Here is a 24419-nt window from a genome sequence, read left to right on the forward strand (position 1 = left end):
TACGCAGGCAGTTTACATGCAGATATACTCCACAACAGAATGGGGTCGCAGAAAGAAAAAACAGGCACATTGCAGAGGTTGCACGTGCATTGATGAATGAGAAGAACATGCCTCATCATTTCTGGGCTGAAGCCGTAAATACAACTGTGTACATTATGAACAGGACACCTACAGCTGCGGTGCATGATGTAACACAGGTACAAAGTTTACAGGTACAAAGCCTGATTTGGCACACTTGAAAGTGTTCGGCTGCATAGCTTACGTGCATGTACCAGATGAGTTGCGTAGGAAATTGGATCCTAAAGCAGAGAAATGTATTCTTGTGGGATATTCCCTTGAACAAAAGGGGTACAGGTGCTACAATCCTACTACACGAGAATTACGAGTGAGCAGAGATGTAGTCTTTGATGAGATGAGCAGCTGGTACAGTAATGCACATGGCACTATTGGGGCTGATGTAAAAGATGATGTGGTTGTACAAAATGTGAGGCCACAATCACAGGTTTTGAGTGGACCACAAGAGTCCTCTTCTCGTGGCTCTGTTGAGAAACCATGGAATGGTAGACTACGTACGCAGGTTACTCCACCAACAGGTACAGGGAATGTATCACGAAAAGGAAAGGAAAAGGTTGATGAACCTCCCTTTATGGCTGATGCATCATCAGGTTTTTCACATGTAGACATGGATTCAGATGGTTCTGAACAAAGTCTTGATGAGGAATTTGGAATTCCGGTTGTCAGGACACCTGGTGTAAGGAAAGTACAAGAAGATGCTAGAGGGCAAAGGAGTGACCCAGGACCGCGCAGATCTAATAGAGTCAGAAATCCAGTTCAGAAATTGACTTATGATGGGTATCTAGCACATCACCAAGCCTACATGGCTAAGGTGATACAGGATGTGGAGCCCACATGTTTTGAGGATGCAGTTGGAAATGTGCATTGGGATGATGCAATGAATGAAGAGATGGCTGCATTGGAAGCAAACGACACATTGGAGTTGGTGCCATTGCCAAGTGGCAAGAAAGCTATTGGCTGTAAATGGGTGTATAAAACCAAGCATAAGGCTGATGGTAACATTGAGCGTCACAAGGCAAGGCTGGTCGCAAAGGGTTATGCACAGACGTATGGCATAGACTATGAGGAGACCTTTGCTCCAGTGGCAAAGATGACGACTGTGAGAGCTGTCATAGCAGTGGCTGCATCTAGAGGATGGATTATGCATCAAATGGATGTAAAGAATGCCTTCTTGAATGGTGAGTTGCAAGAGGAAGTGTATATGGATCAGCCACCTAGTTATGTCGATCCAGGTTACCTAGATTATGTATGCAGACTTCTCAAAGCTTTGTATGGTTTGAAGCAGGGCTCTAGAGCATGGTATGACAGGATTGCCAAGTATCTTGTCAGTATTGGTTTTAGGAGAGCTCATGCTGATGATTCACTCTATGTACGTGAGAGTGATGTGGGGATTGTGGTCATTACCATATATGTAGATGACCTTATTATTGTTGGTGACAATGCTATGGAGATTGACCATGTGAAGGGTCTTCTCAAACAGGAGTTTGAAATGAAAGATTTAGGTGAGTTGCGCTACTTTCTTGGCATTGAGGTGATCAAGACTCTAGAGGGTGTATGGCTATCACAGAGACAGTATGCTTTGGACATGTTGTCAAAGTATGGTATGGTTGATTGTAAGCCAATTTCTATTCCCTTGGATGTGAATGCAAAGTTGAGTGCAGAGAAGGGTGATGTTGTTGAGGATGTCAATATGTATAGGAAGATTGTGGGTAGTCTAATCTACTTGACTATCACGAGGCCAGACTTGAGCTACACAGTGGGCTTGGAGAGTCAGTTCATGCAGCTTCCGAGGAAGCCACATTTGGATGGAGTACGACGCACACTTAGGTATGTGCAAGGTACTCTTGACTACGCATTGTTCTATGCAGCAGATGCACCATTAGCATTGTATGGGTATACAGATGCAGATTGGGCAGGTAGCATTGTTGATAGGAGATCTACGAGTGGCTTCATGTTCTCTTTTGGGAGTGCTGCTGTTACTTGGAGCAGCAAAAAGAAGCCTACGGTTGCTTTATCGAGCACAGAGGCCGAGTACAGAGGTGCAGCAGTTGCGGCGTGCGAGGTAGCTTGGCTACGCACATTACTTGAGGACTTGGGAGTGCAGGTGGACCAGCAGATTTTCATCCATTGTGACAACCTCAGCAGCATGCAGTTGGCTAGGAACCCAGTGTTCCATGCCAGGACCAAACACATAGAGGTCTATTACCACTACGTTCGAGAGCGAGTGTTGGCGGGCGACATCGACTTGGTCTACGTTAGCACAGAGGAGCAGATAGCGGATATCTTTACCAAGGCCCTTGGAGCTGAGAAGCTTCGACGTTTGCGGACTATGCTTGGACTCTGCGACATGCAGAGCTCGAGGGGAAGTGTTGAGATGTCGAGCTCTACACCTTGAGCTGGCATCCACTATGGGTCTTGGCCGCTTACGGCATTTACTCACTGGCGCGTTAGGTGACCGACACGGAGGATCTCTGCCAGTGATTCTACAGCTGGACTACACTTATAGTGCCAGCGTAGTACGCTTCTAGCGAGTTCACACTTAGTGACCGCATGTACATATGTGCTACTTTTCAGCTTTAGCACTTAGTCATTTTGTACTCTCTTTTCTGTGAAGAAGAAGAAGAAGAAGCTTTCCATCTCTGTGTGCTTTGTGCTTGTCTTGTGTAGCTCTCTTGCATCCTCATTCTTTACACTTTTTACATTAAAGTGTGTGTAAACACTAACTTTGGAGGTCTACAGAGTGATAGCGTGAGGAAGAGGGAGGACAACAGTGACATGCAGAGGCACTTTCGGCCACGAGACAACAAGAGAAATTGCTCCAGGACACCCCCGTTGGTACTAGTCGTTGGGCTTGCAAGAGGCCACTCCCACTGTGGTCCTTATCGGACCCTCAATTTGAATTGTAATATTCCCTTTGTGCTTCGGACAGAAAATGTTGCAACCTTGACTTCACTGGGGAGTGTCGGCATCATACCAAGCTTATGAATTTTTCAATTTCCTCTTCCAAGAAACCTCGAAAGCTCTCACACAAGCCGTCTTCTTAATTAATTCTTCTCTTAATCTCGAAATCTGCCCTCAACAGCTTGCTCAAGCCGAAACCACTTCTCGATTTTGTCTTTACTTATGCTAGGTTCGTCTTTTAGAATCTCCTTCAAGGCGTCCCGATGTCGACTTTCTTAATTATTGCTTCTTTAATATCTTGCAAGTCTCTGGTTCTTGATACTCGCCATTTCACCTTCACAATCCATAAATTTAGCCATTAATTTGAATTTAGAGCTTCCCATACTGAATCTCGATGGTTGGCCGGGGAAGGGCATGTTCCTTACGGTATTATTATAAATATGGAGAATGGTGCCAACTCCACACCATACATACATATGGTTTTTTCTTTGTTTTTTGGGCACAAGCATCGCAATGCACAAAATGCATCTCTTTCCATCTTTGAATGCTAGAATGTGCATTTTTTTCTCCCATACATCTTTTAATGCAAAATCTCATTTGTGATGCGAGGTCATCGAGTTTTTGGCAAAAGCTTCAAGGAGAGATGCTAAGGAGCTATTATCACAAGCTCTACCATCAGGTAAAATCCACATCACTATCACTTTTTCTTTCGTTCTACGAGCGGCTCCATTTACAAGAATCAGCTCACTCGGTTCGCTCTTCATTTTCTTGCCACTGTATTGGCCCTGGTACCTTATACTCTCCATTTCTCCTCCACCAATGCCCTCCACGCTCGCCCCCATTTTCAAATGGGCGGCCATGCTTTGGACGGGCGCCACTTGCGATATGGGTGTACTTTTAAAGCTCGCGCGCACATTACACACAGGCCGTATCTCCCTCTGCGGAGTCTGCCATGCATCCGCTGTAAGTTTTTCTGTCGAGAGTATAATGAAATGGTGGTCAACACAAGCAGACCTCTCCCCGGCTTTCGATTTTCCAGATGCCTTTCCTGGGGAGACTATGTTGTAACATTGCTTCAACTAAAAGGTTAAAGAAGACAACTTGACACATGATGCCGGATTCCCTCTCTGGGTGAGTGCTCTCTTCTCTTCCTATTTTCTCCACAAATGAACAATAAGAACCAAGGCTTGAGATTTCTAGCACAAGTTGCCCCCTCCAAGCGTGTCATTCCTCTCCTCAACAGCTTTAGGAGGAGCAGATGATCATTTGCAGAAAACCCTAGAAATGTGCTTTGTCTAGATAGATTGACTGTATGACAAAGTGGATTGAAGTGAAAAACAAACAATCTCAAGATGGCCCAAACAACATGTGCAGAAAACCCTCCACAACGGTAAAATAGAAAACTCCGAGAAGGCCAGCCACCTATAAACTGTGGCTAATTGACTTTGTTAATTGCTTTTATTTGCTGCGAAACTAAAGACTCTGGACTCTGCGAGGTATTGATGTGTAGCACCTTGTGAATGTCTCGTAATTTGCACGTAACATGGTGAATTGACAACAATTATGTCCGAATTTGATCTCGACATTTCTTGAACATTTGCAAGATGAGAGGACTCAAAATGCATGTCAAGAAGTAAGATAATACTTGCAAAGAAATATGCATGAACTACACTGCCTGGCTATGGAGAAGCTGTAGGGAGCCTCTAGTCAAAAGAGGCGATTGTGTGTACTTGGTGTGCTTGGGCATCTTGTGATTCAGCTTGTAGAATTCTGTCCAAGCTGGGACTTGGAAACAACCCCCCTTCAACATGTTCAAGCAGCCATTGGAGAGCTTCCTTCATGGACGGCCGATCCATGGCATTATCATTGGTGCATCGGAGGGCAAGTTGTGTGAATAGCTCTGCTTGTCTGTAAAAGTGCTGCATGGAGACCTCATTGTTTGTTGTCTTCTCAGCTATCAAAACTCGAGGGTCCAAGATTCCATCAATGCCATGTTCTCCTAGGTTCTCAAGCACCCATCTCCTAATGGTTATGCTTTCCCCCAGGTCTGTATTAGTGGGCCTTTTTCCTGTTAGAAGCTCCAGCATGATAACCCCATAGCTATAAACATCCCCTTTTGCACTGGGCTTAGCTATCGATCCATACTCTGCAAAATAAAAAAGGAATGATGTTGTTCACATATGGTTCCATTAGCAATCTAAGAATGGACAACAAGTCATTGACCACACCTCAAATGCAATGCTTATGTCTTGCATGGAAAAGGGCTAGTGTTTTTGGATATCACTTTTTGGGTCAATGTGTGTTTGTGAGGGAGCGATAGTGATTGTATGGGTGTTTTCTCCCAATGATGGCATTGTATATTTTTCAGGGTTTTTCCCATATTTCTTGTATGTTGGCCTATGACAGAATTTGGAAAGGGTACAAGTCCCACTTTTTTGTTGGAGAGAGAGAGAGAGAGAGAGAGAGAGAGAGAGAGAGAGAGAGAGAGAGAGAGAGAGAGAACTTTCGATTCCTCCTGCAGCAAACCCTAAGTGCGACGCGGACCCTAATTTGGCTGCTGCAGGCCGAATCTGCCTGCAGAAACGTGATCTGACAGTACCAGCGCTGCTCTGCTGCTTCGTCGTGCCCCACAACAGCACCTGCACTGCTCTGCTGTTTTGTCCTGCCCTACAGCAGCGACTGCACTGGCCTCAACTGCAGCTACCTTCAGCTCTCTCGTCATTTTCTGGGCTACAGGTTGCAGCATTCTGTGTAGCAGATTCACAGAAGCTACAATATCATTTCCGTGCTGAACACAGAGGGTGCAAGTGATCCTTTTGTTGCTGATCCAAAGCAATCTTGGTTTCTGCACCCTGCTGCTGACCCTGTGTATGCACATGCTGTGGATTACCTGTCTCAGAACGCCAGTTTTGCTGCCCACAACCTACACCTCTGTTGTTCAGGTTCATAGCACTGCTGCCTCGTGATTTTACCCCTGCAGGTTCTGGCAAATTCCTCAATTGCTGCTCTTTGCCTCCTCCTGCACAGCTTGCTGGTGATTTTCTGAACAACCTGCTGAGGTAACCCTGCCTGCTGGAGTTGCTTACCACTGCCTGCTGGTGATGGTGCGATGCAAAAACACTTACTGAACTGATGCAAAAACACCGGATCCGGTAGGTTACTCCAATACCCTGTGTGACCCAAGCAAGGAAGCATAAGACAAACGGCGTTTTTCGCTTGCTGGCCCGTCATCCCTTCTAGCCCAATCAATGTGAGTCCTGTTGCCTAGCTGACGGCCTTCTACATCTGTCACATATGCATTCCATACAAGTGGTTGCCTCACTACCTCTTCGGCACAAGAAGGTACTCTCTGATCATGCCCCATTTCTTTGCATTTGAGATTTGAGACTTCCTCTATGCCTAGACAAGGATTGTGCATACGTGACTTGGTGTTAGAGGATGCTTCATTGTCCTAGTCGATTCAGGATGTTTGGACACGCATTGGTTTTATAGATTCCACGTCCCATCTGGTGACATGCATCACTGCGTCTTCCGAGGCTTGTAGACAAACAATTGCAGAGCGGTGACGAGGTCTGTCCTGTAGGGAGCGTGAGTTACAAGACTGTTTTGAGCTGCATACGCCAAGAGTTTCGTGGCGATGAGTTCCCGAGTGAGCGCGAGGTGGACACCACAGAGACGTTTAGCCACATTCAGAGTGAGAAATCTGAATTCGCCTATCGTACTTTGGTCCCCGCTTCGCATGACCCCTTAATTCTTGGATAGAATTTGACTTTTGTTCAAGGTAGTAGTTTCGGATCTCTGTAGGGAGTCCGCAACAAAACCGCTCAATCTGTTCCTTAAAGGTGACCTTAAATGAAGAGGTTGGTAGAAAAGAGTCCCAAAACCTCTCGCAATAAGCATCCAAAGAATCTCCCTTGGTCATCCAAAGATGGTTTCAAGCGGTTCGTATATCCCGTTCGTACTCCCGGGTCAATCAAGAAGAAATAAAGAGCCTTTTGAATTTCAACCACTTGACTGTAGCTTCTTTCCTCAGAAGAAGGGTGGACCACCATGTTCGAGTATTTCCTTTGAGAAAAGATATAAAGAAATACCAAAAAGGGGCTGTCACAAAGTGATGACGTGGTTGTCCGAAACCCTAATTCTGCAAGAAACCCTAATCCTAAAAAGACTGCAGAAAATGCTGCTGTGGCAATGCTGACATGGCAGCAGCAGCGGCAACTTGCTTTTTGCGGTAGTTTTTGGCAGTTTTTGGGCGATGCTTTTTATGCTATGCAATTGAAGAAAGAGAAAGAGAGCTTTTGTTTGCTTTATTCCCTCTCAAGAGAGAAAGAGAGAGATGGTGAAAAGCAGAAGGCTTTTTCTTTGTTTTAAAAGCTTTTGATTTTCAGCTTTTGAAGCTTTTTGGGGCTCTGCTTTTGGCATCCCTTGTACTCTTTAAATAAGTGGGTAGGCCACTCACAACTCAGAGCATCTGGACGCAGAGTCTGAGTGTGAGCGCCTGCCCGCACTCTTGTACTTTGAACTTAGATTAATACAAAAAGAAATACCGAAAGGGGCGCTAGTCTTTGGGGCCAATATCTCTAGGCACGGAACTCCGCCGGACGGGCCAGTGTTGAATCAATTGTGAACTTGAATTGTATTTGAAGTGGTTATTTGGTGTTGTCGTGGTAGATTCTTGACTTCGAGTGTCCAAGTTTGTTACAGTGGTATCAGAGCACGGCCAATTTCTCTTCTACGGGAAATCTGATTCCCAAATTTTTTTCCGCGGCACCTATGGCTTCATGCAAGGATCAATCGACTCCCTCTGCATCTGGAGATGCGGGCAGGGATGACAACGAAGATTCCGGCAGAGAGTATGGCCCGCCTCGGGCCTACTTAGGCGGAGGGATGAGAGATGGAGCATCGTCAATTGATCGGCGATGCAACAAAGATGATGCTCAATTTTGTGAAGGACCCAAAATTTGCAAAATATATGAGCGAGACTTCTTTTCAGGAAGTGCACGAGCAGTGGCAGAAAACCACAACACCACCCCCGAAACCCGCTCTCAAGAAACCTTCTGCTCATAAGAAATATTCAGAGAAGGAATCAGAAGAGGTGGTTGATGCACGGATTGCTCAGCTTTTTGACGCGCAAAACAAAGCTAAAAAGCCGAAGAAAGGCACTGACTTCTTGGGTTATTTGGGTTGTCAGTCGACATTTGATAAGGCAAAGAAACAGAAGAAGCGTGTTCGATTTGAAGGAGTACCCAATTCTTCTTGTTCTTCTTCTTCTGACAGTTCTTCTAGCTCATCTGATTCGAGCGAAGAAAACCGCAAAGGCAAAAAGCGAAGCAAGAAACAACGCTTCGGAAAGGGCAAGTAAAAGGCAAAGAAGTCTAAATCTTGCCCAGTGAGAGACAGTTCTACAGAGGACTCGTCTACAGACAGTTCAGACTCTGACGACGGCAACTTTTATGCAAAGAAGAAGAATTTTCACAAAGCCAACCAGTATGACTTTCTGGAAGACAAAAGCAAGAAAGTCTGAGAATTTAAGGAAGGTGGACAGTCAATTAAATTTGATATGTTTTCGGGATATAGAGATGCTTCGAAGGCTTTGTCTTTTGTACGACAGTTTGACATCGCTTTCGCGGGAGGACGCTACTCCGAGCACTCTAGATTTAGAGAGCTGCCTCTTACTTTAAAGGGAATGCTCGAACTTGGTGGTCCACGCTTCTTTTAAACAAGACTGCGCCAGTTAAATGGCTGAAATTCAAGAGCCTTTTTATTTCTTCTTGGCTGACTCGAGAGTAAGAACGTGATATACGAACTGGTTGGAGCCATCTTCGGATGACCAAGAAAGATACAATGGATGCTTATTGCGAGAGATTCTGGAGCTCTTTTCTATCCGCCTCTTCATTCAAGAAGACCTCGTTCAGAGAACAGATTGAGCGGTTTACCTTGGGTCTACTTACAGAGATTTGAGATCACTGCTTGGAACAGAAGTCAGCTTCTATTTAGGAGTTGATGAGTCATGCGAAACGGGGTTTTGCCATTCACTCTGGCAGTCTGACCTACCCCACCGATGAGGTCATGACACAGAGAGCCGAACAGACTTCGACGAATGAAAGTAGAAAGAGAAAGAGCAACTCAGAAAAGAAAGATGCACGACCCAAGCTTACTCCTCAGGAGGAGGCTCGCTTCGTCAGGGAGGGGAAGTGCTTTGGATGCGGGGAACATGGACTTATCTCCGCGAAGTGTCCTAGCAAGGCACCAAATGAACAGGATGAAGAAAGGCTAGAAAGTTCTAAAGCAGCTGAGAGATGTGGCAGAAAAGGCAGATAAAAAGCAGAACTGGTACCACATTGCGTGGGGCCTGAACCGAATCACATGAATGAAAGTACAAACTTTGCTGCTTCTTGGGCAACATGAAAGATTAGGAAGCTCTTTTGAAGGAGCCAAGGCCAACTTCTTTTGACTTGGGATTGGCAGCTCGATTTGGAATTACGTCCGACAGGTTGAGGCCACAGGCGGGGGTAGTTCGAGTGGCATCCGGACGGGATGTGGCCATTACACGGAGCGTTGGCAAACTTTGTTTGCAATGACAGGGGTGTTATAGGGCACGCGTAGTGACGTTCTACTCGAAATTCCTTGGTACCACAAGAACAACGTCGTGGTTGACTATCGGGCCGAGAATGCGACTTTGACAAATGAAGGGCTCAGAGATTGTACTTGATGAATTTCAGTTTCTTTACTCACTTTTTTTTGAGAGAGTACCGAACGATGGATGAAGGTCGAATATGTTTTGACTTGAACAAAAGAACGCCAGGAGCAAATTTTGACCTGAACAAAAGAACGCCAAGATTTTCTCCATACTCATGCCGATAGCTTTTCAGAGGGCCTGTCAGGCGAGTAACCGTCCGCTCGTCTTGAAGATCATACCATTGATCTGATACCTGGAAGCACGCCATCGAACCGGCCACCTAACCATGTGAGCCGAGCACAGAATAAAGAGATTATGAACTAAGTGAAAGACCTCTTGGAAAAGGGTCTTGTCCAACCTAGTACTTCACCGTATTGCTCTCCAATGTTGTTGGTTTTGAAGAAAGACGGATCTTGGAGAATGTGCATCGATTATAGAGCTCTCAACAGAATCACCATCAAGAACAGATTTCCGATTCCTAGGATCGATGATATACTCGACAGATTACAGGGATCCTCGTGCTTTAGCAGGATTGATTTGAAGAGTGAATATCATCAGATCAGAATCGCGCCGGGAGACGTCTACAAGATAGCTTTTCGGACGACTTTTGGGTTATTTGAGTTTTTGGTGATGCCTTTTGGCTTAACCAATGCTCCTGCGACATTTAACCGGATGATGGACATGATTTTTCGAGAGTACAGGCTATTCGTTGGCACTTTCTTTGACGATATCATTGTTTTCTCCAAGAATGAGGCAGAACACAGAGACCATCTGCTTCAGGTCTTTCAAGCATTATGAGATCACAAGTTAGTGATTAATGCAAAGAAAAGTGAATTTTTCTTACTAGAGATACACTTTTTGGGACACATTGTCTCAGCAGCGGGAGTGCAAATGCATCCGGCCAAGATAGAGACTATCCGTGATTGGCCCGATTTGAAGAATGTCGATGAAGTTAGAAGCTTCTTGGGACTGTGTTCGTACTACAGGCGGTTCATTCGAAAGTTTGCAGAGGTTGCTTCCTCTTTGCATATCTTGACACAAAAAGGAGTTCCTTTCTCGTGGGGACCCACAAAAGTGACTGCCTTTCAGGAATTGAAACAGAATTTCACTACATGACCAATTTTTGACTTTGCTGGATTTGCAGAAGTCGTTTGAAGTATATTGTGATACTTGTGGTCGTAGTCTAGATGCGGTCTTAATGCAAGAAGGCCAGTGTCATTGCCTATGAGAGCCGATTGTTTTCAAGGCCGGAATTGACAATACAGATATGTGAAAAAGAGCTTTTGGCGGCTATCCATGCTCTTATTCAGTGGCGACATTACCTACTCGGAGTCGATTTTACGAATTTTACAGATGATGGGAGTTTACGCCACTTGTCACGGAAGCAGTTATCGGAAAAAGTAAATGCGGTGGGCAAACATCTTGTCACGGTTTACTTCCAGATTGTCCATGTGCATGGACAGAAGAAATTGGTGGCAAATACTTTGTCTCAAAAGCCGTTGGTTCTGGCTATTTCCGCGATACATCATAGAGACTTCGAGGTATTGGTTGGTCAGTATGCCACAGATACAGATTTTGCAGATGTATTCCGTTGAATACAGAAAGAGGAGATGGTAGCAGACTATTCCATTCGGGATAGCTACTTGATGAAGAAAACCATGTTGTGCGTTGCACAGCCGTTGAGGGAAAAGGTTATGACTGAATGCCACCGTCCGCCTTTTACAGGTCACCGCGGCATCGCTACCACCTTGAAAGGGGTAGAGAGATACTTCTTTTGGCCGAGACTCAAGAAGGATGTGGAAGAGTTTGTGCAGAGTATGCCAGAAGCACAGGGATTGTTACAGTCTTTTTACCCATACCCACCCGCCCTCGGAAAGTATTGCAATGGATTTCATCTCCCGAGAACACAGCGTGGGCACGATTCTTTATTGCCCAGGTCTTCAGATTACATGGCATGCCTGAGACGATTGTCTTCGACAGGCACCCCAGATTCATGAGTTTGTTTCGAACGGCTATTTGGGAGAACATAGGCACGTGGTTGCAGTTCTCGTTTCACTTGCAGATTGACGGGCAATCTGAGATTGCTATTCAGTGGTATTGGATTTGTTAAAGTCTTCTGTGTTGGATCAGACGACTACGTGGGAAAGGGTTTTACCTTTGGTGGAAAATACCTACAAGAAACACGTTTGAACTCTTTGATGGGGAAGGTGCCATTTGAGATTCTTGAAATTGCTACAAAGGTTTCACCCTTCTTGAGTACGAAGCAGACCAGTTCACGAGGGACTTGGTCGGTAAGGCTTTGCAGAAATTTCGGGAAAGACAGAAAAAGGCAGCAGATCGCCATTGTCGCGATTTGAAATTGAAGGAGAATGATTGGGTGCTCTTACATTATGGGAAGGCACTCTCGAGAAAGAAACCAAAAAGGGAAAGAAACGCTTCTTTGAAAGCTTAGCATGAGATAGTGTGGACCTTTCCAGATTTTCCAAGAAGATAAACGATATCTCCTTAGGATTGAAGCTGTCAGAATACTTGGAGGATTCACAATGTTTTTCATGTGAGTCTCTTGAAGCCTTTTGAAGACGATGTGCCTGATGATGAACAACACGAAATGGACGAAAACGAGCAGATACTCGTTCCAGAACAGAAATTGGCACAGAAAGAAAGAATAAAGGTAAAGTCCGAAGGCGGTTCTTGGTTGAATTCAAGAACTATCCTGCATTGGATGCGAAGTGGATGGAGGAGGAGGACCTAGCAGATACTCCTCAGATTGTGAAACTTTACCTCGAAGCTTTTGGTTTAGCATAGTCTACTCCAAATGGAACCCATAATTCAGCTTGGCCGGAGATCGGTGCAGTGGGATGCACAAGAGGGGAGTTACTTTGCTCCTTTGTCAACAGATGCCTCGATTTTGATACTAGAGTCACTGATGTCTCTTTGAGCTTCAGGGATACTGAGAGTTGACAGTATTCTGCTGGATGACGTTATAAAATGGAATTCCTGAATATGAAACTGATTTATTCTTGACTTGTTTTTAAGTGTAGGAACTGATAGACGAAATGATTGCAGCATTTTGGTCTAATTGATCTCGAATAGACATGGTTGCAATAGGGGTTAGTCAATTGGGCATCAATGAGGTCCCGACTGGATCTAGATGCGATTGCTAGCTACATTGTTGATAAATCATGGTCTAAGATCCGAATGAATGTTGAATGTCATGTGATGTCCTGTGATGTCTAGTGATGTGACTGTCGATTTGTACATGTGCTAGATGTGTGTTCCTAGTAGGCACTAACAGTCAGTGTCTGCTAAGACGGTTTATGGCCTCTGTCTATTTTGCAGGCGTAATCGAGGGCGATTACAATGCTTTCAACAGGGGGGTATGGTATGTCACAAAGTGATGACATGGCTGCCCGAAACCCTAATTCTGCTCGAAACCGTAATTTTGCCAGAAACCCTAACCCTAAAAAGACTACAGAAAATGATGCTGTGGCAGTGCTGACGTGGCAGCAGCAACGGCAACTTGCTTTTTGCGGCAGTTTTTGGACGATGCTTTTTATGCTACGCAATTGAAGAAAGAGAGAGAGAGAGAGCTTTTGTTTGCTTTATTCCCTCTCAAGAGAGAAAGAGAGAGAGAGATGGTGAAAAGCAGAAGGCTTTTGCTTTATTTTAAAAGCTTTTGATTTTCAGCTTTTGAAGCTTTTAGGGCTCTGCTTTTGGCATCCCTTGTACTCTTTAAATAAGTGCGTAGGCCATTCACAACTCAGAGCATCTGGACGCAGAGTCTGAGTGTGAGCGCCTGCCCGCACTCTTGTACTTTGAACTCAGATTAATACAAAAAGAAATACCGAAAGGGGCGCCAATCTTTGAGGCCAATATCTCTAGGCACGGAACTCCGCCGGGCTAGTGTTGAATCAATTGTGAATTGTGTATTGTATTTGAAGTGGTTATTTGGGCTGTTGTGGTAGATTCTCGACTTGGAGTGTCTAAGTTTGTTACAGGGGTGCCAAGGTTTGGGGCCAATACTCTCTGGGGTGGAATTACGCCACTCCGTGTCGCGTGTCGTCTCTCTCTCTCTCTCTCAGTTCAGTTGTTATTGAAGTGCTAAAAGTCTGTTTAGTCTGTTCTTTTCTATTGGCACGTGGTGCCCGTCTTGTGACAGTGGTATCAGAGCATTGGGCGTGTGCTTTCGTGAAAGCATACTAGTCCTACAAAAGAGCAGATAGAGCTATTGGAAATTTATTCGAGGTATCTTCGCCCTCCAACCCGGACTTATTAGCCACTCCCACCCTTACTTCATCGCGCATCGGGCGCGCTCCCGTCTTCACCGGTCATGTCTTACAAGGCATAAGCCATAAAGATCACTTACAAGAGAAGGATCCAAGTTTGTTTCGAGCTGCTGTTTTTCTCAGAGGCAGTGCCATGCAGACGTTGATAGCTACTAAGCAGCATACTCCAGGTACTTGGCAAGCTTTCAAGAAAAAAAATTTGCCTGAAGTTATATGGTTTCTAACATCTTCCTTCAGAGTGCAACTTCAAGCAGAGTGGGGTATCTTGAAATGCTTGCCATCATCCATGGAAACCCTAGCAGATTATAACATGAAGTTTCTTGACAACTCCTAGTAGATATCTCTTCATGAGCAGATGACCTTGGAGGTCCAGTGCGATTGCTATCGTGGGACTACCATCGCCGCTAAAGAAACACAAGAGCTGATGGACCATGCTGTGCTCGGCTACGACCTTACGGAATGAATCTAACCTTAATTTTTGGTGCAGGTTTCATGATGGAAAGACGGTCGACTTTTCGAGCTCTAGAAGTGTCGAGATTGCTTTTTAAGTTTGAAATCTGTTTGAGAACTTGTTTGGTGATCCTGTTTGGAAGTGTGTTTGAAATGGATGGTATCTGTTTTGAACCTGTCTTGGTGCCGATTTGAATTGTTTGACTCTGGTTTTAATACTGGCTTCAATGATTGTTGATTTTACTCCCGGGTAAAGTAGTGAGAAATGAAGTTTGAGAATGCTTGTTTATACTCATGGCCCGGACCCTTGTGGTTATTTGCGGGGGGAGTATTGAATGATTGAAAAGTGTTGTTTTTACTCATGGCCCGCATCCTTGTGGTTATTTACGGGGGGAGTATTATTGTTGTACTCATGGCCCGGACCTGGATGGTTATGCGGGAGGAGTATTAAGAAGTTTGAGTAGTGGTTACTCTCAGCACCTCCAAACGACGCAGGCTGCGGTATGGGGGGATGTTTGGTTGTAAAAGGCCTCTATATCTCATGGCCCGGACCTTTTTAGGTTATTTGCGGGAGGAGTGATGAGGGAGTCGTTGAACAGCTCATGGCCAGGACTTGGATGGTTATTTGTGGGGGGAGTGTTCATCGACGGTTTTATGTTTCTATGTCTTGTAACATGCATATGTGAGCATTTGTGTTGCATTGTGATGTGCCAACCATTGAATATTCCTAATTGGATGAGATTGCCTGGGTATGTAATTTTAGTGCATCAAGACACTCGTGGAAGATCGGTACGGTATGGGTGTGATGGCTAATTTTACTATGCCGGAATATCAAGAGTTCCGATCTGGACGAAAGGAGAAGCTAACTCCTTGATCAAAAGAGCCAAAAGGAGAAGCTAACTCCTTAACAAAAAGAGCAAACTGATTGTCCCTCGGAATGTCCCTCTGAAATTTTTGAGCTAACTTGAGTTGTTTTGCAGATATGCTGTAATCACGGACGATTACTCTCTTTCAAGAAGGGGAGATGTCACAAACTGCTGACGTGTCAAAGCCTAAAGAATGGAGCCAACTTACAGATGCCGGCCGAGGGGCCTAAACCCTAAGAAGAACAAGTAACAAAATAAGAAGTCCTACCAACTTATGGGGACCTCATCCGATGGGGCCCCAGGTGACATAAACATTAAAATAAAGCAAGACCCGCAGCTAATGTCGTGGCAGTTTTCGAAAATTGCACCGACATGATGACGTGGCCGGCTGTACGGATTTCCGTGATTTACGTTGGCAGCTTTTGGCATTGCTTTTGGGACCAAAAGCTTTTGAGTTTGAAGGCTTTTTATGTAAAACTACTTTTGGGGCCTTAGGGCCTTTAAATATGAGGCTAGGGCTCATTCTCTGGCATGCTTCCTGGAGAAGGTGTAGAGTCTGGAGTATCGGCTTGTACTGTGTTGATGCAATATAAAGAAATACCGAAAGGGGCGCCAAGGTTTGGGGCCAATACTCTCTGGGGTGGAATTACGCCACTCCGTGTTGCGTGTCGTCTCTCTCTCTCTCTCTCTCTCAGTTTAGTTGTTATTGAAGTGCTAAAAGTCTGTTCAGTCTGTTCTTTTCTATTGGCATGTGGTGCCCGTCTTGTGACATGTTCTCTTGTGGAGAAGGAAAGCAATCAAGTGTTGTAGACTATTCGATCGGACAAATGTAGGAAGTTTACCTCCGAAGCATTCATTCAGTTTTGTGTGGACAATGGCATCAAGTGAGAGCTTGCGAATACCGGATCCCCTTCAGAGAATGGAGTTGTGGAGCAGAAGAATAGGACACTAGTAGAAATGCATGGACCATGCTTGAGCATTGAGACCGGCAAGACCCCGTTCGAAGCTAAAACAAGCCCAACCTCTCCCATTTTCGGATCTTTGGGAGGTATGTCCATGTACCGAAGGAATGGAGGGGGAAGTTGATCCCAAGTCCAAGAGAATCGCCTACAGTACTCTTTCAGAGGGATATTTTCTTCATGAGCCAAAGAAGAAGGATGTTGTACTCAGCCGTGATATTGTCTTCGATGAGTTTTTACCTTCAGAGTGCCCGAGTCTTCCACGACGATACCTGACTTGCTGATACTTGGAGACCCAGATTCTGTCTTGCCTCTTGATGAACCCTCTTCTCCTGCCCCTATCCCTCAGGCTTCACATGATGCAGATGACAATGGTTCTCATCATAGTGCAGAGTTAGAGCGAGATATACCAGTAGCTCCTCCCCTAGGGAGCAAGTCAGACAAGTTACCGAAGTGGCTATTGGAGACCTTGCGAGATACGACGACTTCAGATTTTCCATCTGATTGACGTGAAGCTAGTACTACACGATGATCTCAACGACTTTGATTTGCTAAGGTAGATGGGACTTTATTACAAGTGAACTATGGTTTGATGTCGACAGTGATCCATGGTTACCAGGAACGGGAAACTGGAAGGAGGAACGCGGAACGGCAAGTGTCACAAAATGCCATTCCCTGTTACGGGTACTCACGTTTGAAACACGGAACGGGGATTCGGAACGGGAACTTAGTATGGGAGCGGGGAACGGAGACCTGAAAACGGCCATTCCTTGTTATATGTAGTGATCAAGGCCTCTGACAGTGGAGGAGGTGCTTTCACAGCCAAAGTGGAAGTTGACCATGCAGAAAGAGCTTGATTTCATCAAGAAAAACAACCACTTGGAAGTTGGTTCCGCAGCCTGCCAAGTGGAAGGTGATTGGTGTCAAATGGGTCTACAAGACCAAGTACAAATGGACAAGCAGAAGGCAAGGCTAGTTGCCAAGGGCTTTTCTCAAAAATTTGGTGTGGACTATGACGAGACCTTTGCACCGACTGCGAGGATGGCGACCATTCAGATAGTTTTTGCCCTTGTTGCCTTTTTCGAGTGGCCTCTATTTTTGATGGATAGATGTTTCAACATTTCTCAGTGGTGACTTAGAGGAGGTGTATGTGGAGCAACCTCGAGTGTTCGAGGATCTAGATTTCCGAGACATGGTTTGTAGGTTGCTAAAGGCTCTCTATGGCCTGAAGCAAGCCCCTCGAGCGTGATACCAATAGATAGACTCTTTCTCCCTACTAAACTCCTTTCGAACGATCTTTTGCGGACCCAGAATTAAACATTTACGTTGACGGAGGACTGGTGACATTTGACTCCACAAGCCGAGCATTTGATGATGGTTTTTGGATGCTAGGAGAATAGATCTCATCGGACTTATTGATGGCTGCTCTCAGATTGAGCTGTACTCAGATTTTCAGCCCTCACACACTTGGTATTTTGGTCATATTTTGCATCCTCTTGGTGTCGTGGCTAGGCTCTTTTTTCTCTCGGTGCATCGACATGTTTGGAAAGGAGGAAAACCCAAAGGTAAGCTCTGGCAGCGGTTGCTACTTCTTCCAATGTGTTGTGTTAAATATCAGCACCTTGAGGTTTGATCTTGCCAAGGTTCACGGACAAATTCCTTATGTGTGCATAGCTTCGTAATGCATCCAATTGTCTTTATAGCCCATTTGGCGAGTCAAGATTGAGAACAATATCATCCGCATAAAGCAACAAGGGTATCCAAGTGTGATAGCTGTTCACCTCTATGTCCCTCTCTACGAGTATACTCGGGATACCTCATTAATATACACACCAAAGAGTGCAGGAGAGAGCGAGCATCCATGCTTCACTCTTAATGGTGACTGAACTATCTCCGCCGATAGGCCCTCTGGCATATGCAGTGTGCACTCTACTTGTTAGTGTCTCATAAAGAGCCAAAATCCCCCCATGCAATCTCACTAGTAACACCCAAATCAAACAATCTATGCATCAATCTCGTTGTAGGTACTGTATCAAAAGCTTTGGGGAAATCCACAAGCCAACAATAGTTACAGTGTCCATGTGCTTGTCGACCCTCAATGATAGCCAAAACTGTATATATATGATCAAATGCAGAGAATCCTGAAACCAGCCCGTAGTGGGGCGGTAGGTGTTGGCTCTCACCCGAAAATTCTTTACTTTAGACTTACACACAGAGCACTTTACAAAGAGAACCTGCGACGGGAATTAACACTTGAATACACACACGGCTCGGCAGCTAGAATGCTCCGAGCAGACACCGACAACCTGTAGGCCCCAAAATTGGCGCCCCTTTCGGTATTTCTTTATTCTTTAGGAGGGTAAATTACAAGGTAAGGTCTTGGGAATCCTTCACGTGTATCCACCTAGCTCCCATTTGATTTGGCCAAATTTCGGCAGCATAACAGCCCCAAAACTTGCGCGAAACCAATTCCCCTGCTAGAACTCACTTGCACTGGCGTGTACCCTCTGTTTCCTGCCCAAAAACAGTAAATTCAGCACGCTGTATTTACTGGTTTTTGCCCTGTTTTCAGCCCCATACAGTCTCCTAACTGTCCTCTGCCAGTGGGGCACGATTCCCAATGGTCCTGGCGTCTGTATGGCTGAAAAACAGTGAATTTACAGCGCATACACAGCGCTGATTTTGCACTTGGACGGTGAGGTTATGACCCTCACCAGTGCCTGCTTTGGAGCAGCAGCTAGCTATCCCTGTTCCTGCTCAAGGAGGCTCTTGCCTCAGCACAAAAGCATGAACCCACACAACTGTACATCAGTCAAATGAGTAGCCCTCTTGTGTGGCATCACATAACTGCACGTAGGGGAGAGAGAGAGCAGTGTGTAGTGTGCAGGGCATCACTCCTAGCACCACACTGTACATGAGAGGGAAAGGAAGCACTCCATAGCTCTTAACCTGTGACAAATTGCATAATGAGGCCTTCCCAGGTTATAAATTCAGCGCCCATTTTTCTGGAGGAAGCAAGTGCATGAAAATGTGACACTTGGCGCATTTTCAAGCATTTTCCTGTTTTTGGTTCGCCGCTTAAAAATATCCCAACTGACGCGTCAGTTGACTTCGCGGCAGAGTTATAAAATGTTTCCCTAGTCATACCGAAGGTAATGACGCGAACACATTTCACGGCCCAAAATAGCAGTTCCCTAAATTTTAGGAGATGCTTCCGTTGGGCTCCTACTGGTCTTCTGACCATCTATCCTCATTGGGACCGCATCCAAAAGTGCAATGTGGCCCAACTGTCGGATACTTTTTGTTGGTAGTCCCACCTTGACTTTACGCCTTAATTGAGTTCACTTCCTAGTATCCACCAACTTGCTAAGTGCGACGGGGGGACCTATATGATCTTGCTCTGAGCCTAGACATCCTCTTACCATACGAATTCCAGTGCCCACCACTTCCCGTCTGCCGGTGAATCTACCGTTCACATTGGCCATACAATGTCTGACCGTTTGCTACTTGAAAAAAAAGGGTCTCAAAACAAATAAAATAAACCCCATTGGAAAGAAACCAACAACCAAGGTTAGCAGTTGCCACATCTCTGTGACATGGTTAATAACTGCCACGTCCTCGTGACAGAATCCTCTCCCTGAATCCAGAGAGCCTGTTGCTATGGCAGGTTTCATCTGTGATCGATGACCGTAACTTATTCAAGAACAAGTCCTTCCAGGATCGCATGCTCTTCACAGTTTGCCTATCTTTTTTCCTGCTTTGCAAAGTTGAGGCATATGGCGTGCTTTGTACATGTCTGGTCTTTCTCTTGTGACAAAAATAGAGAGAGAGAAATGCAGCAGTCCAAATTTTTTTAAGGTCGAATCAAATAACAAAGGTTTTACAATGTGAGCTCTATGGGTTTTCACACCTTTTCAAGAAGGTTTTAAGTAAAATTTGGTTATTTAACTATACCTGGTGGAACATAGCCGATGGAACCTTGAAAGATTGTAGACAATGTTGATGCATTGACTGCGTCATTGTTATCTATGCCTGGATGCTGCAAAATCCTGGCAGTTCCAAAGTCGGCAATATGAGGCTGCATGTCTTGGCCCAAAAGAATGTTACTCGGCTTGAGGTCACAATGGACAATACATTCTTGGCCGTAATCATGATGTAAATAAACCAGGCCTTGAGCTACACCTTTGACAATGTCCAGTCGTTGGTTCCAAGTTAATACTGGACCTGCATGAGTATACAACTTCTTGTGACTTGAGATATATATCTGTTTTGTGAAGAGCATGCACTGCATAGTCTTGCAAACCATCTCATAAGATTACCTCCGGATACATCGTGCTCGTGAAGCCAGTACTCCATACTTCTGTTGGGTATAAACTCCAAAATGATTGCCTTCATGTCCAGGTTAGCACAATACCCAAGAATTTTGACCAGGTTACGGTGCCGAAGCTTCCCCAGCGTCTGCAGTTCAGACAAAAATGCCTTGTTTGCGATCTTGGATTTGTCGTCTGCCTCAGTCTTCATCAACTTCACAGCAACTGGGTCCCTGTTTTCTAAGATAGCTTTGTAAACAGTGCTGAATCCCCCCCTTCCAATAATATTATCTTCAGAAAACCCATTGGTTGCCTCTCTGATTTCATCTTCACTTAGTCTCAGCAGGTTCTTGTCGACAATATCAACCTCGCCTTGCACTGTGGCCTTAGCCCTCCGGGCTTTTCTATACAAAAAGGCAACTGCTATAGCTATTATAATGACAAGAATACAGAGAGGGGCACCGATGATGAAGCCTCGTGCCATGCTACTCAATTGTGAGCTGCCTTGAGAGGGTGCCTCACAAGGGTTGTCGATCACTTCCCCGCAGAGACCAGGATTTCCTGTGAAGCTAGCTGATGAGAGGTTGCGGAAGACAGGACTGTCAGGGATTGCACCCTCGAGCTCATTATATGAAAGGTTTAGGGCTTCAAGTCTGGGAAGCTCAGAGAGAGATGTGGGTATGCTTCCTTGAAGCTTATTTTGTGAAAGGTTGAGGGATTTAAGATTTAGGAGGGATCCGAATGAGTTCGGGATTTGTCCAGTGAGATTGTTGAAGGAGAGATCTAAAGCCTCAAGCATAACGCAGCTGCCGAGAGACCCTGGAATGCTCCCTGTAAACTGATTGTGAGAGATGTCCATGATCAGAAGCTGTTGCAAAGCTCCAAGCTCTGATGGGATTATACCACTGAGCTGATTGAAGGATACATTCAAAAGCTCGGCGAGATTTGTGAGTCTGCCTATTGCAGATGGCAGGTCGCCGCTCAAGCGGTTGTCGCCAAGATCCAAACGAATAAGGCTCGAGCAATTTGCGATTGTTGAGGGAATTCTTCCACTCAGCTGGTTGCCCCCCAGATACAATCTGACAAGCTGCTTGAGCTGTCCAATTGAAGTTGGTATGGGTCCCTCCAGAAAGCTGTGACTAAGCCGCAGAAGTACGAGCTCTGTTAGGTTGCCGATTGCTTGTGGTATTTCTCCTGTGAAGAGGTTATAACCAAGGCTAAGGTAGGTCACTTTGGACAAGTTTAAGACTTCTGATGGAAAACTTCCATTGAGACGATTATCTGAGAGTGCCAACCAAGTAAGGTTGGTGAGCCTAGCTATGGCAGAAGGAAAGGGCCCGCTGAGTGCATTTTCTCCTATATCAAGCTCTTCTAGCATGGTGAGAGAACCAAATGTGCTTGGTATTCCTCCAGTGAAGAAGTTGTTATGTAGCCATACAGACCAAATGTCCTTGCAGTCTCCGATTTCCATGGGGATGCTTCCCGTGAGCTGGTTTTGGAAAGCAGAGAGCACTTGCAGGTTTCTGAGGTCTCGAATTTGGGGCGACAATGTTCCATTGAGCTGATTTGCTGCAACTTCCAGAGTGAGGAGGCTTGTGCAATTGTAGATCGACGTGGGAATGGGCCCTGTTAGATGGTTGCCGAAGAGTTTGAGAGAAGTGAGCAGGGTTAGCTTTCCGATCTCAGAGGGTATGTGACCTTCCAAATTGTTATCATCGAGGTAGAGAAGATCCAGATTGGAGCAATTGACAAGTGATGGGGGAATGGTGCCGCTTATCTGGTTGCGACTAATAGCTAATACTTGGAGGAATACCAGGCTTCCAAACTCGGAGGGTGTGAAACCGGTAAGATTGTTCTCTGATAGTATAAGCCCTTGAAGGCCAGTGCAGTTTGCGAGCGAGGTCGGGATAGTGCCGAAGTGGCTATTGGCGCCAATAGCAAGTAATTGCAAATCTCTGAAAGTTTCAAACTCCAGTGGAATGGGACCGGTGAAAAGGTTGAAGGCGGTGGTGAGAATGTTTAAGCTAGAGCAGTTAATGAATGCAGAAAGGTCTCCACTCAAACTGTTCCATGGTATGTATATGACAAGAAGTGTTGAGATGTCGCATAGCTCTGCGGGAAAAGGCCCAGTTAAGGTATTGTTAGATAGATCTAAATATACAAGGGATGAGTTCCTCAAAGCACTTGGAATGGTTCCCTTGAGCTTGTTTTGCCCAAGAGCGAGCATTTGGAGCTGTGAGCAAGCGGCTATGGAATCAGACAAGCTTCCGTCAAGCGTGTTGCTGGAGATGTCCAGGGTGACAAGTGCCTTGCAAGAGGCGGAGCTTAGTTCGATTGAGCCTGATAGAAGGTCGGTAGAGATGTTGAGGAAAGATAGGCTTTGGAGGAGGAGGATTGATGGAGGTATGGCTCCAGAGAGCTTATTGTCAGTGAGTAATAGAGTTTCCAAGCTACTGAGGCTACCAAGCTCGGATGGAATCTGACCTGAGAGGTTGTTGTAACTCAGATCCAGAGACAAGAGAGCTGTGCAATTTCCCAAGGATAATGGTATGGGTGCAGAGAAGTTGTTGTGGGCGAGGTTAAGAGACGACAAGCTGTAAAGCTGACCGAGCTCGAGAGGGAGTGGGCCCGAGAAGAGGTTCTGCTGTAGGTATAGAGTCTGCAAGAGCGAAGAATTGCCGAGTTGCAGGGGAAGAGGGCCAGAGAGTAGGTTAGAGGAGAGGTCAAGGGAGATCAGAGACGGAAGGGAGCCCAATGATGCAGAGATGGAGCCAGCAAGCTGGAGCTCCGGAAGTTGAAGTGATTGAACTCGTGAAGAGTTGTCGCAAGACACGCCCACCCAGTTGATGCAGCAATCACTGCTAGCATTGGTGTTTGGATTATACCAAGTGGAGAGCAAGCCTAATGGGTCCTCGGTTATGCCTTGCTTAAACTCCAAGAGAAGCTGCATGTCCTCTTGGTTGCATGGAGCCATGGGTGGGGGTGGTACTTGGCCATTCACAAGAAGGGGCAGCAGGGAAAAAATTGCTGTGAATATAAAGCGAATCTGACAATTGCGTGGTGAGGTGCAACGGAACTGAAGAGAGAACATCATCGCTGCGGTAGCAGCTCTCCTTGAGTAGACTGGCACTTGTGATGAAATGGAGTGGAGTGGAAGTAAGCTAATGGTAGAAAATGCCTTGCTGCTGTTGAGGTGGTGTTATCAACCACCTTCAATGGCCTGCATGAGAAGTTTATGGATTATGAAGATTGTTTGCTTGCAGCATGCATGACTAGTAATAGATAAAAGGATTGCATGAGGGGTATATTGCAGCTCAACCATAGGTAATGAAGAAAAGCAGACTTAATGCAACACTTACACTAAAAACATATTGCAGGAAGATGGTCTTATTAACCAGCTTCAATGGCCTGCATGCTCCCACCATGCTCCTTTGGTTGGCTCCAATTTTTTTGTCAGAATTTCTGTGACTAAAGATCATAGACTTGAGACCAAAGGAAATAATTATAATTGGCTCAAATGTAATTGGAACTAACTGTATTCAGAACCTGGTTCAAATGTAATGCAATAATTTTCGGATTATTATAACTATTTGACTTAAAAAATAATCCAGTTTTGGCTCAAATATTATCCACGGGAGAAAAAGACTGTTCACGAGTCCATAATGTATGATGCCTGTTAATATTTAAATGTTTTTAACTTCATCAGTAGACTATTCCTTCGACAATTTTGACAAGCCATGGCCCCATGGCCTTGACTTATGTGTGCTGCAGCCTGCTAAATTCCACTTTGACAAGCGAAGGCCTTGACTTGTGCTTTCCATTGCACTTGTTTATTGCACGTGCATTCCTCTATAGGACAAGTCCATAGAGTGTAGAGTGTAAGGGCGCATCCG

The 24419-nt window shown here is 45.3% G+C and overlaps 1 protein-coding gene across 1 annotated transcript; it reads right to left on the reverse strand.

Annotated features, from left to right (window-relative positions):
* Positions 1 to 3854: 3854 nt before the first annotated feature.
* LOC147452212 (uncharacterized) lies at positions 3855 to 24021 on the reverse strand. The gene is made up of 4 exons (XM_086518894.1): positions 23886 to 24021; positions 20536 to 23746; positions 20171 to 20440; positions 3855 to 5122 (listed from the first exon to the last, which is right to left on the reverse strand). The coding sequence occupies exons 2-4, from the start codon at positions 23618 to 23620 to the stop codon at positions 4680 to 4682; spliced, it is 3798 nt and encodes a 1265-aa protein (XP_086375020.1). The 5' UTR covers positions 23621 to 23746; positions 23886 to 24021; the 3' UTR covers positions 3855 to 4679.
* Between the last annotated feature and the right edge of the window lie 398 nt (positions 24022 to 24419).

The sequence above is a fragment of the Adiantum capillus-veneris genome, chromosome 8 (assembly GCF_014529385.1).
Source record: "Adiantum capillus-veneris isolate H3 chromosome 8, ASM1452938v2, whole genome shotgun sequence".
NCBI classification, from domain to species: Eukaryota; Viridiplantae; Streptophyta; class Polypodiopsida; order Polypodiales; family Pteridaceae; genus Adiantum; species Adiantum capillus-veneris.